Genomic DNA, 15,887 nt, shown 5'->3' on the forward strand with positions numbered 1-15,887 from the left:
AATGGTCCTTTAAAAGATTTACTGCAGTGTATGCAGACAGGCCTTTTGGAGTAGTTGCAATCCTGAATGATGCTGCAATTACTGATTATTTCCATTGTTAGTTGATCTATTGAGTATTTTCTGATATTAATATTGTTTATTGATGAAACGTTCACGCCCATTACAAGTTCCCAGATTCCAAGCTGCTGTTTTCCAAATGATATAAACAAAGAAAAGCAACAAATCATCACATTTCAGTCAGTGAAACCAGCAGTCTCTTTGCATAAGATTAGAATAAACAGTAAATGTTTCCTGTACATTTTCATTCATATCTACTTCAGTGCACACACAGTATGCAGGTTCATGACTGCAGAAGCACACTGAGCTGTTATGTCATAGAGAACATGTAGACGACGGACCTGCAGACAGACATTCACACACAAACAACACAGGTAGACAGGTGACTTGGCACGACTGAGCAAACACTCAACAAGGAACTCACAGTCACACACCTAAAGAGACACACAGAGCCCCATACATGCATGCGTCGCACACAAAAGTACACATATGGATGAACAGACACCTACACACACACACACGCTCACACACACATGCACACAAACCTGAAATGTTTGTGCTGTCAAGCATGGGGGCATGTCTACCTCTTTCTCTCTGAATCAGTGGTTCTTTTTTCTTCTGTCGCTCTGAAATTCACTGCACCATCTCAGACTTTCAGGCGAACTACTGAACAATTCACAACCTCCCAGAACAGAGAAACTGAATGTTATAAAACTATTGCATAGGCTTCAGTCTTGCTGTTGCATTCCAGTGAAACCACAGCTCACCTCTTCCTCTTCTCTCTGCCCACAGAGCCTGGTCAGCAGAAGTCTTTTAAGAGGAAGAGGTCTCTGATCAACTGGCCTTTCTGGAAAGGCTCCAACACACAGCTGGATGGCCTGCCGCTGTCCCCGACCTCCCCCACTCAGGGACGGCTGTTCGGACGACCCCTGAGCTCCGTCTGCTCTCCGGACCACGGCCTGCCTAAGCCTGTCATGGTGAGCCGAGCGCAGGTCACGCAGGCCAGCAGGAGGGGTCTGGGCCTCGTCCGGAGGGGTCACTGGATGATTTGGGGTTCATGGTGTTTGGGGAAGGGGAGAAGTATAGATGTGGGGAAGTAGGTTCATTTTTACACTGCAGGTTTGTCTGATATGGCACTATGTATACTATAAACTGTATGTCACAGATAAATGGGTTAAGATGTAAATTATAAATGGACATACTGGAATTACCAGAGAAGTGAAACCCCAGTCTGTTGAATAAACAATCCAGAGTCTGCACTCAACAAAAGTGTTTCCTCTCTGATTATACAGTGCTCTGAAGAACCGTTTTAGAAAGGCCAGACTGGTCCTTCATCAAGCGCTCATTGGGTTTGAAAGAATAAATGAAATGATAAGACTTGTCCAGATTTAAATTTCCATCCAATCCACATTTTTGACCGTTTACAATTTTATTAACTCAGATCCATGTTGAAAAATTATTGAAAAATCACTGAAGAGTCTTTCTCCGCTTGGTAAATCATAAAAACCCATTCAAGGCTGCAGAAAATAATCCAAACAGATTCACAGTATTCGCCCAATTGAAGTTTTTCAGGGGAATGTTGAATCAAAAGCAAACCAAACAATCAGTAGAGCCAGAGAGAGCGTCATTCACTTAATCGCTGTCTGTTTGATTTCCTTTGTTTTAAACATCACTGGATTTCTAGCAGGATTTCTGAGCAATGAAGCCCTTTGGTGTCAAACATGAAATGCTTTCTGCTCACATGCAGAGGTGCTCACTGCAGCTTCTTGGTCGTGTCAGCGATAGAAACTTACTGACTTCTCTGTGCTGTTTAGAGATTTTATGTCGGTAACCTTCCCTCTCCCCGTTCCCTCCAGGACATGTTGGTGTTCCTTTACCTGGAGGGGCCGTACACCCGAGGCGTCTTCAGGCGGTCAGCTGGGGCCAAAGCCTGCCGGGAGCTTCGGGACAGACTGGACAGTGGGGCTGAGGACCCTGAGATCACACACCAGTCTGTGTTCGTCATTGCTGCTGTCCTCAAGGTAACACACACACACACACACACACACACACACACACACACACACACACACACACACACACACACACACACACACACACACACACACACACACACACACACACACACACTCACTCACTCAACCACACACAGCTCTGCCCACTGGTTTGAAACCAGACAACAGAAAGCAGGAGCGACTGATGTGAGTCCAAAGTCACATAAGTCCAGACAGGATAATCTGTCTCTGCACAGCCAGGCAGCCTGCCAGTCACACACACACAAGGTGCTCATTGTTCCACATCCAGGCCAAACAGCCACCACAACGTCGGGCCTCCAGGGAGCAGCTGAGGTGGTTTGGGGTTTTACACAGAACCGATTCATCCATCTTTTTTGTTCTCTTCTTCTGCACAATGGACATGGATTGCGCCTCAACGTTGATGTTGATCAATTAGTCCACTGACAGAGAATGAATTGATGATAATTGTAATAGCACTTGCGCCTGAAGTGTTATTTCTCCAGTGGAAATACAGGAACATGGATGCATTCGTTAAATGATGAATGATGGTCTTTATCACTATTTCTTCTAATTGTTTTACACATTGTCAGTCTGCTATAAGAATGTTATGGAAGGGATCCTTTTATGTATCATGGAAAACAAATTCCCACTCAGGATGTATTGTATTTTGGTATCTTTGCCCTTATTTCCATTGTGCTCTTGACAATGTGATATTTTACTTTTTGACCTTATTACCTTGATGGCTATTTCTGTTAATTCCTCACGGTGTTTCATGCACAAGATAACCTAATTTCTGTGACACTGTGGAATATTTTTTTTATTTAATCTATGAAAATACATTAGAACATTTGTAAGGCTTGTTGTTCATACACCTGATGAAGGTCGACATGCTGCATGAATTAAGGATGAAATAAACCAGCAGTGACATAATGGCCAATATTTTTTCATTTTTATTAAAGCAAAAATACAAAACATTTGTTCGATACAACTTCTCAAGATGTGTGTTTTTTGCACACAGGATTTCCTGCGAAGTGTCCCGGGCAGCCTGCTGTGTGTGGACCTGTACAACCAGTGGATGGATGTGATGGAAGGGGACGGAGGCGAGGAGAGGACACAAGCTGTCCAGAGGTAAGAAATACATGGTCATACATCATATTCAATGCCAAAACCTACGGCTAATTTTATAGTCATAATATGCAGTACAATATGTTACTCTTCTCTCACACACACACACACACACACACACAAACAGACAGTTGTTACAGAGGGATGAGAGACACCTCTCTATGACATGGTTTTTCCTGTAATTTCATACTGTTTATGTCTAGAGAGAGAAAGAAAGACAGACAGAGGGCATCACTTCAATTCCAGAAGCAACAAACTAAATTCCTTTTGCTTGGGAAAGTAAAAAAACAAGTAACATGAAAGCAACAATGAAAATGTTTGTGGAGAAATTCCTGTGGAGCCTGAGATCAGCAAACAACGTGACAACACACACGCACGCACGCACGCACGCACGCACGCACGCACGCACGCACGCACGCTGTGAGAAGGCAGAATGAGTGTTTTAGGGTGTGTTTTGTGATGGCTGTGCTTTTAGTATTTACCCTCCTTCCATGCTTCCTTCCATCCTTCCTGTCCTCTCTCTCTCAGGTTGCTCCAACTTCTGCCCAGTGACAACCTGCTTCTGCTGAGACATGTGATCGCCGTGCTGCACTGTATCCAAGGCAATGCCCAGGACAACCAGATGAATGCCTTCAACCTGTCCGTCTGCATCGCTCCCAGCATGCTTTGGGCTCCAGTGCCAAGCACCCCAGAGATGGAGGGGGAAGGTACCAAAAAGGTGAGGGGGAACACATGCACACAGACGTACCATATGGAGCGTTCTGGCTAATGCATCTAATAATTAAACCTCAGATCTTGTAGCCTCATGGAATAGCTGGGGAAATATGATTATTTGCTTTCTTGCTGAGATTGATACTAGGGGTGCAACCAAAATCTAAGTTCCCAATCATATATGGCAAATAAAAGAGGCAAATTCCCTTATGAAGATTCCAGGAAACAGAGGGAGACGCCAAGAAGTTACTGCTCATGGCCAAAAAATAGTCCCGCACATGGCCCTCTTGGAAAACCACAAATTGTTGTTTATACATTTTGGTTTTTGTACAGATAGAACGTGAAAATTGTCAAAATTTAGGGATGCTGGTAGGCAGATTTAGTTACTAAACGACTGTTGGCTCCTGCTTCACGTTGAACGTACAGACATGAGAGTGCTATCAATCTTCTCATCTAAATCTTGGCAAGCAAGCAAAAAAGCGTATTTTCCAAATTGTCAAACTGAAAAACACTGAATACACTGAGCTGCTACAGATGTGTGTGTTTAAGTGTGTGTGCGTGTGTATGTCTTACTGAGAGGGTGCAAAGTCTGAGGAATTTAACGTTTCAGAAGCAAACTGCCTCAGCATGAGTGTGTACGTGCTGCTGTGATGTATGAAACACACGTGACCAGACAGACAGACAGACAAGTTAAGATATCGAGATTTCACTGACACAAGCATACTGTGTGTGCACATCCATACAGTGTGCGTTCACATGCACACACCATCTCTGTCAGACTGACAGCCATTTGTCAGCAGACTCGAGGTTGGCCTGCGGATGTGAGCGCTGGCCTCGGAGCGGGAGCTGACCCACTAACACACAGCTGTAACATACACACACATGCTCAGTCACGTTCACATGTCATCACTGACAATCCCTCATAAGCTAAAATCACAACATTCTTACACTCTGCCAAGCTCGAGACCCCCGAGCTGAGAGCAAGACTTGACAGGAAAGAGGAAAGCTTCACAGTTTCATGCTGACTTACTCACACAGGAAAATATATGTATGTGCTTTTCCACTTAGATGATTATGACACCCTCAAAGGCCTAGTTCTCCCAAATATTAAAAAACAACCAAACATACTTTCATGGTATCTAATCTCGCAGATAGATTTAATTTTATTTACTCAGCATTCAAAACTGTTTCTAGGATCACCAGGTATATATTTGAGTTCTAGTATTTGATCATAACAGGCAGCCAACAAATGATAATAATAACAGTTTTTTCATATCATTACCTTTTTGTGATATTTTTTCTGATACAGAATTTGAATTGAAGTTAGCTCTACAGTGAAGCAACGCTGCTCTCTCTTTCTCCCTCATAACTCGGCCAGCCAGGTTAACCTGAAATGACTTAATTCCTCAGCAGTGGCAGCGGCCAGAGCCCACAAAGGAAGGCCCCTCGCCCACCAGAGCCCATCTTGGAGTTACTGAGATATAAACCATACAAAGCTTTTTGATTTGCGGTCAAATTGGAAAGTCAGAGAATTGAATTACACACAATCTCTGTGGGTGGCTGGTTTGCTTATCTTAGTGTGTGTGTGTGTGTGTGTGTGTGTGTGTGTGTGTGTGTGTGTGTGTGTGTGTGTGTGTTTGTGTGTGTGTGTGTGTGAGTCTGTGTGTATGCTTAAGGTGGTTGAGGGTCATTGAGAAAACATGTGAAGAATTTCCTATAGAATCCTTTAGCAGAAAATTGTGTCGCCGAAACACCTCTTTCTTTCCCTGTTCACACACACACACGCACGCACGCACACACGCACGCACACACACGTCAGCACAAATACCCTCTGCACCCACAAATGCCTAAATATCTCTTTCACAAATACTCCCCTGATAACACTTTCCCTCTCGCACACTGCTTGTTTGTGTGTGCAACCTGAGCACAGGAGGTCTTTTTCTAGGAAAACTTGAAAAAATACAGCAAGATTTCAACATTTCCCTCCTTGCGGTCAGAGTCGGGGGCCAATTTAAACTAGTGTGGGCCCCTGGCTGTGTAATGGCCAGTTTCCAACCTTGTCTGGAGACACGTGAATGCTCAGTTTTGGCCAACATAGTTTCGTCTCTGTGCCGCTGTCTCTTTCATGCAGCATATAATTTGAATGTTTTTGGCTAAATATAGCCTTTAAGGAGTTTCTGAGGTAAATACAGCTTTAGTTTGTGTATTACTTAAGATGGAGACAGAGAGACAAATCATTCAAAAGAATGTTTTTTCTCTTGATCTTGATCAAACTTTTACTTGCTGCTTCGTTATTTTTAATTCCAGTGACCTTTCTACATTACAGTGACAGCCAGCATCCAGGGGAACAGAAAAGTGAAACTTTTGGAGTGAAACTGCTGGAAGACTGATGACCTCAGAAATACTCAGAAATGACCCTCTAACACACAGCTGTGACATCTCTCAATGCACGCACACACCCACGCACATGTGCAGATTGTATACGCTGCATGTTATCCAGCCGCAGTGTAGCGTACTGTCATTGAACAGAGTCCACTGTCAATCTGCGTTCATACCACAGATTTGCTCTGAATGAGAGAGTTTAAGATAACATTCTGCTGAGTTAGAGAAGAAGAAGCAGTCGCAGACGGGTTGTTGATGGAGGGGTGACAGTCTCCTGGATGCCCTCGGGCTCTTTCTAACAGTGCTCTGTATCACGTAGCAGCCCTCTCGGAGTGACAGTGAGGAATGCTCAATGAATGATTGAAGGAGGGCAGGAAGGCTAAATGAAAAGAGTGAATGAAGAGAGGGAAGTAGAAAACCAAAGAAAAGAGGCGAAAGAATGAAAGTGGTGATTGCAATAGAAAGAAAAAGATAAAAGGAAGAAGGAAATAGGCTTGTTTTTGATGAAATAACACTGTTGACATTTTGGTGGATATTGAATTTGGAGGTTAAAGAAGTCTAACAAATGTAACCACCATCCATCCACAGATGTAAAGAAGAGTGTAACCAACAAAACAGGAAGGAACCCTAATTATTCTAGGCCTGCTATTGGAGTGCTCTTGGCTAAAAGTTGTGGATTTTTACACTGTTTGACAATAGTGTGGCTTTAATTCAGACACACCAGCCTAGATTTAACTAAATGTATCTGTAATTCTGCATTTGGGTCCAACTGGGCTGCTTCAGCCTATTGTTGGAGACTGTCCCCAACAACAGCACTGCTGATACTCACAGGCCTGACAGTATTTTAACCTCACACACAGAGAAATGTAGTCATTTTAATGCAGTTGAACCAATATTGAGCCCAGTTCCAACTGAGACGCGTAGATGTTTGACGCACACCCTAAACCTCAAGCATTGATTTGGGAATTTGCACTATTGATTACACACTGTTCTCTTGCCAATTGGCAGTGAAAATGCCTGTCAATGACGTGCTGGACTTCAGGAATGAGACTGTGGGATGTCATTGTGCACTGATAGTAAACAGATGTCTCAGAGTAGCAATGATATCTAATGGTAAAGTTTTACCTTTAATCAGAGTTTATTATCTGAAAGGTGATTGGGTAGAGGTGTGAAAATGTTGTAAGAGGGTGTGCAGACACCACGACTAAGCAGCTGTGGGATATCTACCTGCAGACTTTAGTCCTCTCAGCCATGTTGGAGACAATGAGGAGGGATCACAGGCAGATGAGACATTTGCACACTCCTTTTGGCCTGTTGCATAAGTATTTTCTAAATGTCACTGCAGGTTGTGGGTAGCAGAGTGGAGAATTACCCATAATCCTCATAAAATGTGGCCTCATGGTTTTAGTACAGCAGTCATTAGTACATGTTGTATCTGATGAGAGGCAGTGTACACACAGAGGAGGCTAAACCAGAAGGTTAATGTTGCATTTGCTCTCTGGTAACAAATTCTGGGGGATTAACTGTCTCTGACTGCCAGAATAAAACTACCATGGAACTTGTTATGTTATGTAACTCTGAGGATGCAGCTCTCATCTGTCAGGTAAAACACGAACAATTTTTGTTATTTTTCTTTGGTTGGGTGAACACCATATCATCCAAAAGAATATCTTGTGTAAGAGATTGTGCTGCAGGCTGTTGTCACGCTGCGTTTGGGCAGCCAGTATTCTCTGAGAAAGGTGCAACTAAGTGGAAGGTCCTGCAGACGACATAAAAGGTTGCCGTTATGTCAGAGGCTTTAAAGCCAAGTTGAAAAATCTGCTCAAAGCTACTCCACTCTGTGACCACTGACTGCACTGCCTCTGTTTTGTCCTCAAATATCCCCACTGTGTGTGATTTTGTATTATATGTCCTGTTTGTCTGTTTTTTTTAGTGCTGTTCTGTTAATGTGTGTTTCAGTACACTGAAAAAAAAAACTCTTCCTCATTTTAATAATAAATTTTGGTCAGTTTTCTTAAAAAAAAATCACAGTACACTGAAGTGTTTCGACCTGTTTCTAATATAGTTCAACTTGTTTCAAGAATTTTGTTGAATTTGTCATAAGATTTTTGAACCAAGTTGATTTTAGTGGAAACAGATTAAATGATGTCATCACTCATGATATTTGTGTTTTGGGAAAATAACTTTTAGAACCTAACGATAAGCAGATACCTCACACTGCAGTCACAGTGCAGCCTGAATGTGCACTGTGGAGCCACACAGACTCTTCCTCTCAACACTGAGTCACATAATGCACATGGACACCACAGACAATGAACAGACAACATCTGGCCAACAAACAAACAAACAAACAGAGAGGCTGTAAAGTTTTCTGTCTGCTGTGTTTTTCATCGTGTCACAGAAGTGGGGCAATGGCAGGAAAAACAACTCATTTATAAACACAACAGATTTTAGTGGAAACTTTCCACAAGGCGTGGAGGATGTGTGTTAGCCGATTATTTGTGTCATAGGACGTGTGCGTTTAGTCAGTTTCGTCTGCTTAGTTTAAAAGGGGGTGTTTCCAGCCAAGTGCTGTGATTTGTTTGAGGACAGATTCCAAATGGGCTGATTATTCCCAAAAAACACAGACATGCTGTGTCGACTCTTTAAGAAAAAAACAGAGTTTATATTGGAAGCAAACTGTGAAACTCCCTTTATGGCATTATTAGCTGGTTTTGGGCGTTTGCTGCTAAATGTAGTGATGAGTACAGTGATGTGCATTATCTTCGAAGACATGAAACCCTGTGCTGTCGGAAAAGCTGCAGTCAAACACTCCTACACTGTATTTGCCCGTCTTGGTCATTCAACAAGCATTTGAGCAAGTGATAATCAAAGCCAAGGCGTGATGTCACGTGTTATTATCAGGACATTATCCAGAACTGGGTAAAAGGAGTTTGATGTTTTCTTGGTCGGTGTGGAATGCAAATATTCTTGTAGTTGGAAGGTCGACATCAGTGCAAACAAACAAATGAGAACAAACTTTTCTCAGAGTGGTAATATGGGACGGACAAAAAACACAGCTTCGAACAGCTGTTTGGAGCTGATATCATATAGATATTTAGGTCATGATTTCACAAGATGAAGCAGGCAGAAGCTGCAGTACAAGCCACTACACACTAGTCTCATGCCATCATATCCACATCTAATTAATGTGTGTGTATGTGTGCGTGTGTGTGTATGCATTCCACTTTTTTTTTTTTGCAGAGTTTTCTCAGCCTGTTGTGCTGAACTTTGGTTGGTTCCCTGAGGAACTGCCTGAGCAGCTGAAGCCCTGCATAACCAGAAACAGAATCCCACTTTCATCCAACTGTACAACAATGAGAGCAAATGGTCAGCAGCTGTGGCAAAGCAAAGAAAAGTCAAAGCGTTCATGCTGTGACCAGGTGGTGCTTCTCCCTGCAGGTGTGTGAGCTGGTTCGCTTCCTCATAGAGAACTGCTGCAGTGTCCTGGGAGAAGACGTGACCTCGCTGTTCAGGAGCTTCAGCCAGAAGAGCAGCAGCAGTGACCATGGATCAGGTAAGAACTGAGAGTAGATGGTGAATAGAATAACTCCATTTGTCTCTGACCCATGTTGGAAATGTTAGAAAGGAGAAGCAGAAATGAAGCAAAAGACAACATTGAGGATTTGTTGTAGTTCTTAATGAGGGTCACAATCAAGGTCAAAGTCTTTATCAAAGTGTGTGTGTGGCTGAACAGCAGCTCTGAAAGTGCTTCCTCACTGACAATGCCTCAGTGTTTCACCTCCAAAAATATTGTAACAAGGTGCTTTGAGACTGACTCGCTCACTGTGCGTGTGTGTGTGTGTGTGTGTGTGTGTGCATGCGCCAATGACCTAGGCTCTTTGAGGCCTGTTGATTGGGGTCAGCAGACTGACCTGCAGTCATTTCAATGATTGCCAGGGTCACAGGTGCTGATTAATGCAGCGTTGAATCTCCCCATTCATAAATACCACCAACTTTCTGCCTGATGCTATAAATAACCACTGGAGGTCAAGGAGCACGCCGCAGGACAACACTTTGTCCCCTGTTCTGCTTCGCTCCAGCAGTGAACTCTGGCTTTGTTCATTTAGTTCACGGGTCAAGATTTTTTAGTTTAATAGACTCAAACTCACTTGTTGTGGATGGAGTTTGTACGGGGAGTGAACGCAGGATGTCAGAGATGTAGCTATGGTTTTTCTTTTTGTGGGTCATTGAGTAGATAAATGAAGTTTGCTCTGTCTCAGCTTGGATTGCTAGTAGGTAGAAACATCCTAAATCTAATGTCTGCAAAAGCTGTACAATCTTAGAACTACTTTACAATTAGAGGAAAGATAATGGTGCAAAACTCTTTCTGTATTTTGTTTGCTAAATGATTGTGTTTCTGTGTATTTTTGGACTAATTTTACAGTAATTTCACAACTCCACAGTTAATCTTGTTTAGTCAAAGTCCCACAACAATATTCTTTCTCTCCTCTTCCTCTTCATCTCCTATCCCATCTTTCTTTCCTCCTCATCTTTCTCTTTCCAGATGTGTCGTCTTTCCAGATGAACGACTCGTCCTATGACAGTCTGGAGAACGAGCTGAACGACGACCCTGAGTCTCCCTACCAGGAACAGCTGCCCCTTCGTGACAAAGACAAGCCGGACAGCCGCAGCCGTGACTCCGTCATCACCCTCAGTGACTGCGACCCTGACCCCGACCCTGAGAGCGACCTTCAACTGCAGCTCCCCCCGCTGGCCAGACCCAGGAGGTTCAGCCCTGCAGTTCGACAGCCTCGCACCCGACAGGCTAACGGCCAGTCACAGGGCCCCAGGAGGCTGAGAAGGAGTTCAGAGCCCGCCCTGGCCCTGGCAAGCACAACACCTTCAGCCACAGTGACTGTTCACACCGATAACCATCGCCTGCCAGTAAGGAAGGCGAGCTATGATGCTGCCATGGAGGGAGAGGCCGAGGAGGACGAGGTGTTTCTGGAGCAGGGCCTGAGCGTACTGCAGCTGAAGGAGGAGGAAGAGGATGGATGTGAGAAGGGAGGAGCCAAAGTCCAGAATGGTGGGCGGAGGAAGCTGAAGCACACCCCTCCGCCTCCATTGCGACTGGATGCCAGCTGTTCCAGTCTTTCGTCACCAGCAACCTCACCCACAGGCTCCTCCCTCAGCTCTTTAGACTCCGCCTTCTCACAGTACTCTACTGACTATGCCACCAATGGGGTGATTCCATTGGCTGAGCCTGCTCCTCTCTCCCCAGTGTTTCCTGGACGGCCACAGCTGTCACCCAGGGGCTCCCCTCCTCAGAGGGAGGCCCCACCTCATTGGCCACAGTCCACCCAGCCCCCTCGGATCAACCAAACCCACTCCCACTCTCATGGCCTCCACCCTAACACATGGCTGAAGAAGGAACGCCGCCTGTCACTAAGGCAGCCTGATAATGGACACACAGAGGAGGACATGCCTGAAGTCAATGGGAAGACCCAACCAACCAGTAATGGGTACTCCACCGGTGCCCAGGAAGCCGTGGTGACAAACCGAGACTGCCAACGGAGATCCAGCAGTCCCCCGTCATACCAGCAGGCTCTGCTGCAGCTGCAGCGCAGCCGCTCCCCTTTCTACAGGGGGACAGAGAAACCTCTGACAGTCAGAGAGCTGAGGCAGCTCCATGACCACACCTGCACCTACAGACCCCCGATCCCAGCCTTCCCTAACAATGCCAAACCACACACAGGAAGTGAGGTCACTCAGAGACTGGCTAGAAATGAGTGGATGCAGCCCCCACAGGGTGTTTTCTATGGACAGAGCGCCACCACTCTAGTCCTCCAGAGGCAAAAGTCCCACTCTCTGACTCCAGCCATGGAGGGACACAAAGGGAGGAAGAACCTTGCCCTTCCCCGCAGAGCATCTGAACCTGCCAAGGTCACCGCAAACTTAAACCCTGCCTCCACCCTCTCCCTGGACAGACCACACACTTCAAAAGGTCAGCCCCACGATGGCGGTCTGAGAGTGTCAGAGGTGGAGCCTAACCACACTGAGCCACGCTTCTGCCTGTCTCCCTCCGCCACCCGGGCTGTAAGGGACTATTTTTCCTCCCAGGGTCAGGAAGATGGAGATTCCTGCCTGAGGAGGAGTCAGGAGGTGGCACTAGCTATTGTGCAGGGGAAAAGGGAGTGGCAGAGCAGGCGGTGCAGTGACCCACGAGTGGACGAGTTTGACCAGCTTTTTTTTGCAGAAGAGTCATATGTGTAAATAAGAACTTTGTACAGGCAAACTGTGTATAAGAGACTGTTTTTTTATCACACACTTGTGTACAACTGTCTTCATTGTTGATGCAGTGATATTCCTCCATATTATTTTACCCCTTTGTCCTTCTGGCAGTAGTAGTAGCCAGGTTACTGTAATGGTACATCCAAATTTTAAGATTTTAAAGGTACAGATACACTTAAAATCCACAATATTCTACAAAAGAAGTTTAAAAGCACCTCATGTGTTTGAAGTGACATTGCTTTGTAGCACTGCAGTTAGGACCTGCAAAACAGTATATATTGATGCCTGATTCAGTGAATTCACTAAAAGTTTGGACACATGGATTCACACACAATCATTAAAGCTGCCGTCAAAAGGGGTTAACATTCTCACTCTTGCAGCAAAATCTGGTTCCTGAAAAATCTCCAGCGGTGTGACCTTATTTTGCCTTTGGAATGCATCACTGCGTTTTTAGCCCTTAAAGAAAAAATGAAGGAGAGTCCTTCAGAAATGAAAACAAAAGGACAAGGGACCCTTTTTTCATTCTCTGAAAGCTTTTAAAATGAAAGTCTATTTTATCACTTCCAAAGCCAGCAGAAAATCCATAAAGTCTGATGGAAAATTTTATTATATATTTTGTTTTTCCAGCAAAACATAACCTTTATGAAAATAATGACTAAATGAGCATGAAAATTCAGATTTCCCTCTTTATTGTCATACTCATTGCAGTTTTTGTGCAGAGAGAAATACATTAAGCTCACCATTTTTTAGGATTTTTTTGTTGGCAATAAACATTAGTGCTGCTCTCTGCAGCAGTAATGACAATAATACGACTGCTCTGTCTTCATGCAAATACTATGAACATGCTTTTAGCTTTATCCACAACACCTGTGATGTTTGCTAGAGTGCCAGAGGAGGAGTGTATTAAGGCAGATGACCCTGCTGTACATACTTATTCCTTCAGAAAACAGAACATCTTTGACTATTTTAATGGTGTTTGTACCTTTATGACCAATTACATCTGTAAAGTGAAACAGTTTTCACCCAGAGGGTGAAACGTTTGTCAGTGTGAATCAGTAGGGTCGGTATTTATTCATGTGAGCTGAGTTTCCAGACACGCAGCACAAAACGTTGTGCTCTGTAGCTCTGGTTTATATCGCTGTGACCTGGGAGGGAGCAGAAGATGAAGATGGAAAAACTGTTGATGTGTGTTTGTGTGAAAGAAATTCAGATCCTCCTGAAGATGATGTGATCAGTGTGTGTGTGTGTGTGTGTGTGTGTGTGTGTGTGTGTGTGTGTGTGTTTACGTGTGTGTGTGTGTGTGTGTGTGTGTGTGTGTGTTTACGTGTGTGTGTGTGTGTGTGTGTGTGTCGAGTTGAATGTGCCATTGAAAAAGTGATGTTTTATCCATAATATGATCTTTTTGTTGCAGCACTGCCACCACTGCAGTGCTGATTTCTTAGGTGACACTTAACAATAAATGACCTTCTTTCACTGTGCATTAATTAATTTGAAATTTAAAGAAAACGTATCAGCAGTATATTCTTAGTACAATGTAACAGCAGTTTTCATGAGTAGTAACACAGTGTTATTATGAACTTAACATAGCTTTTCCACAGGATCACACACTGGAACAAGGGCATTGTCATGTTAAGTGTTGCCATTTTAAATGGTCTCAAAAAGTAGTTTATCCTGTATTATTAATATTATAATTGTTATCTCCATTACAGTGAAATGTGTTCAACGTGTATAGCTCTGCATATTTATGATACAGAAATATATGATTATATATAAATATATTATCTTGTTACTTTGGTATGTTGTGTTGTGTGAGAAAATCAAATGTGTATTTTTGTACATGCCAATTCTGCTGCTGCTGTCTCTATAGAAAGTATATTTGCTACAAAACGCACCATTTGTATATTGTGTACATGATGTCCAATGCTCACGAGAACAAAATATCTTTGATTTTAATAAATGTTGCTCATGTGAAACTACTTTTGCGATCAAAGTGAATTTGTTCTTCAGCATGGCTACTTGAATAATGAAAGAAGTATTTCACCCGGAACACGGGGGGAAAGATCAAGACAAATAGTTCAGGCTGAGACACGATGAACATTTATAGCAAATAGTTATACAGTTGGGTTTGGTGGGAAAGGCTCTGCTCATCAAGGGAATTCTTAAAAAATCAGAGATGCAGCAGAAAGCAGCGTTTGCATTAGTATACCGTTTAAGCAGATTAATAGTGATGACAGTCAGCTTACAACGGCCTCAATGCATGCATTTATAAATATGTTTGGATGTTACTTGCCAGCTCCATTAGTAGCCTAACAGCTGATTAATGAGCCAGTGATGCAGAGGTATGAATGATGCAGCTGATGCCAATCAGCTAGTGCATCTGTGACTTCAGTGCTCTGCTGGTGGCAATGTTATGCTCAATGGAAACTTTGCATGAAGCACCATGAGAGAGGCAAATGCAGTCGCTTGAAGCTGCAAAATGTAAAGGATTTCGCACTTTTGGGGGTGGGGGCACCAGCGGGGAATACTGGCAGGGAGTGGCACTAGAATGGGCAATAGAAGGGAGGCCCGGTGAGCAGGCAAGAGAACTGGGCTCAGCAGAGGTCCAGTGAACACGGCCGGTTCAAGACCGAACACCGCATCCATTGGAGTTTGTGTCACTGCTTGCCCTCTTTTTGGTCCTGAGGAAACTATCTGGGTCTTCAGCTTCTAGATGCTCTGCTGTGTTCACCATCTTTTTCGCTAACTTTGTCTGTCTGACATTTAATGATGAGCAGGTGTACAGTGGGTTTTTAGAGCTTTATCCCTGAAAACACTGTAGAATGAAAGCGGTAAGAATGAGACAGTAAAGTTGCAAACAGTAAGCATAAACTCACTGTACAGTTCTGCAATGCCAACAGGAGCTTCAGTTTAAATTGATAGTTTAGCTGTAAGCTCTTTGCTATGAGCGACTACATTAGGTTCACGTTCAAATAATTTGATGCACATTTCTGTGGTTTCAGCCTGTGTTAAGTTTTAGATATCTACTAGAAATAAAAGCAAGACTCTTTGTTCGAACAATGCTTGGTTATATGACAGGAGTCGGTGAGGCTGAAGAAGTTAAAGAATTACACGGCCCTTGAAAAGATTTATGAAGGAATTCTTGAAGGAACCCTGTGCGGTTCCCCTCAGACTGCAGCCTTAAGCATCCCAGAAACGTTTGTTTAAGCACTTTGAGTTATGAGTGTGAACCTGATATGCATATTTACTGCAAGGAAACTTTGAGAGCGAAATTTACTAACACAAGAATCAACTGTGGCTTTGTAATCTTAATTTATAATCTTTTCT

General features: G+C 43.7%; 1 protein-coding gene across 1 annotated transcript in view; it reads left to right on the forward strand.

The window, feature by feature from the left end:
- arhgap20 (Rho GTPase activating protein 20) overlaps window positions 1–12,585 on the forward strand; it is a 31,393-nt gene extending 18,808 nt beyond the window's left edge. The window contains exons 10-15 of the mRNA XM_070976391.1: window positions 850–1,034; window positions 1,914–2,078; window positions 3,091–3,200; window positions 3,726–3,915; window positions 9,732–9,846; window positions 10,837–12,585. Of these exons, the coding sequence (XP_070832492.1) occupies window positions 850–1,034; window positions 1,914–2,078; window positions 3,091–3,200; window positions 3,726–3,915; window positions 9,732–9,846; window positions 10,837–12,545 (2,474 nt within the window). The 3' untranslated portion in view covers window positions 12,546–12,585. The remainder of the gene's footprint in view (window positions 1–849; window positions 1,035–1,913; window positions 2,079–3,090; window positions 3,201–3,725; window positions 3,916–9,731; window positions 9,847–10,836) is intronic.
- The last annotated feature ends 3,302 nt before the right edge of the window (window positions 12,586–15,887 follow it).

Source organism: Chaetodon trifascialis, chromosome 12, assembly GCF_039877785.1.
Source record: "Chaetodon trifascialis isolate fChaTrf1 chromosome 12, fChaTrf1.hap1, whole genome shotgun sequence".
In the NCBI taxonomy this organism is placed as follows: Eukaryota; Metazoa; Chordata; class Actinopteri; order Chaetodontiformes; family Chaetodontidae; genus Chaetodon; species Chaetodon trifascialis.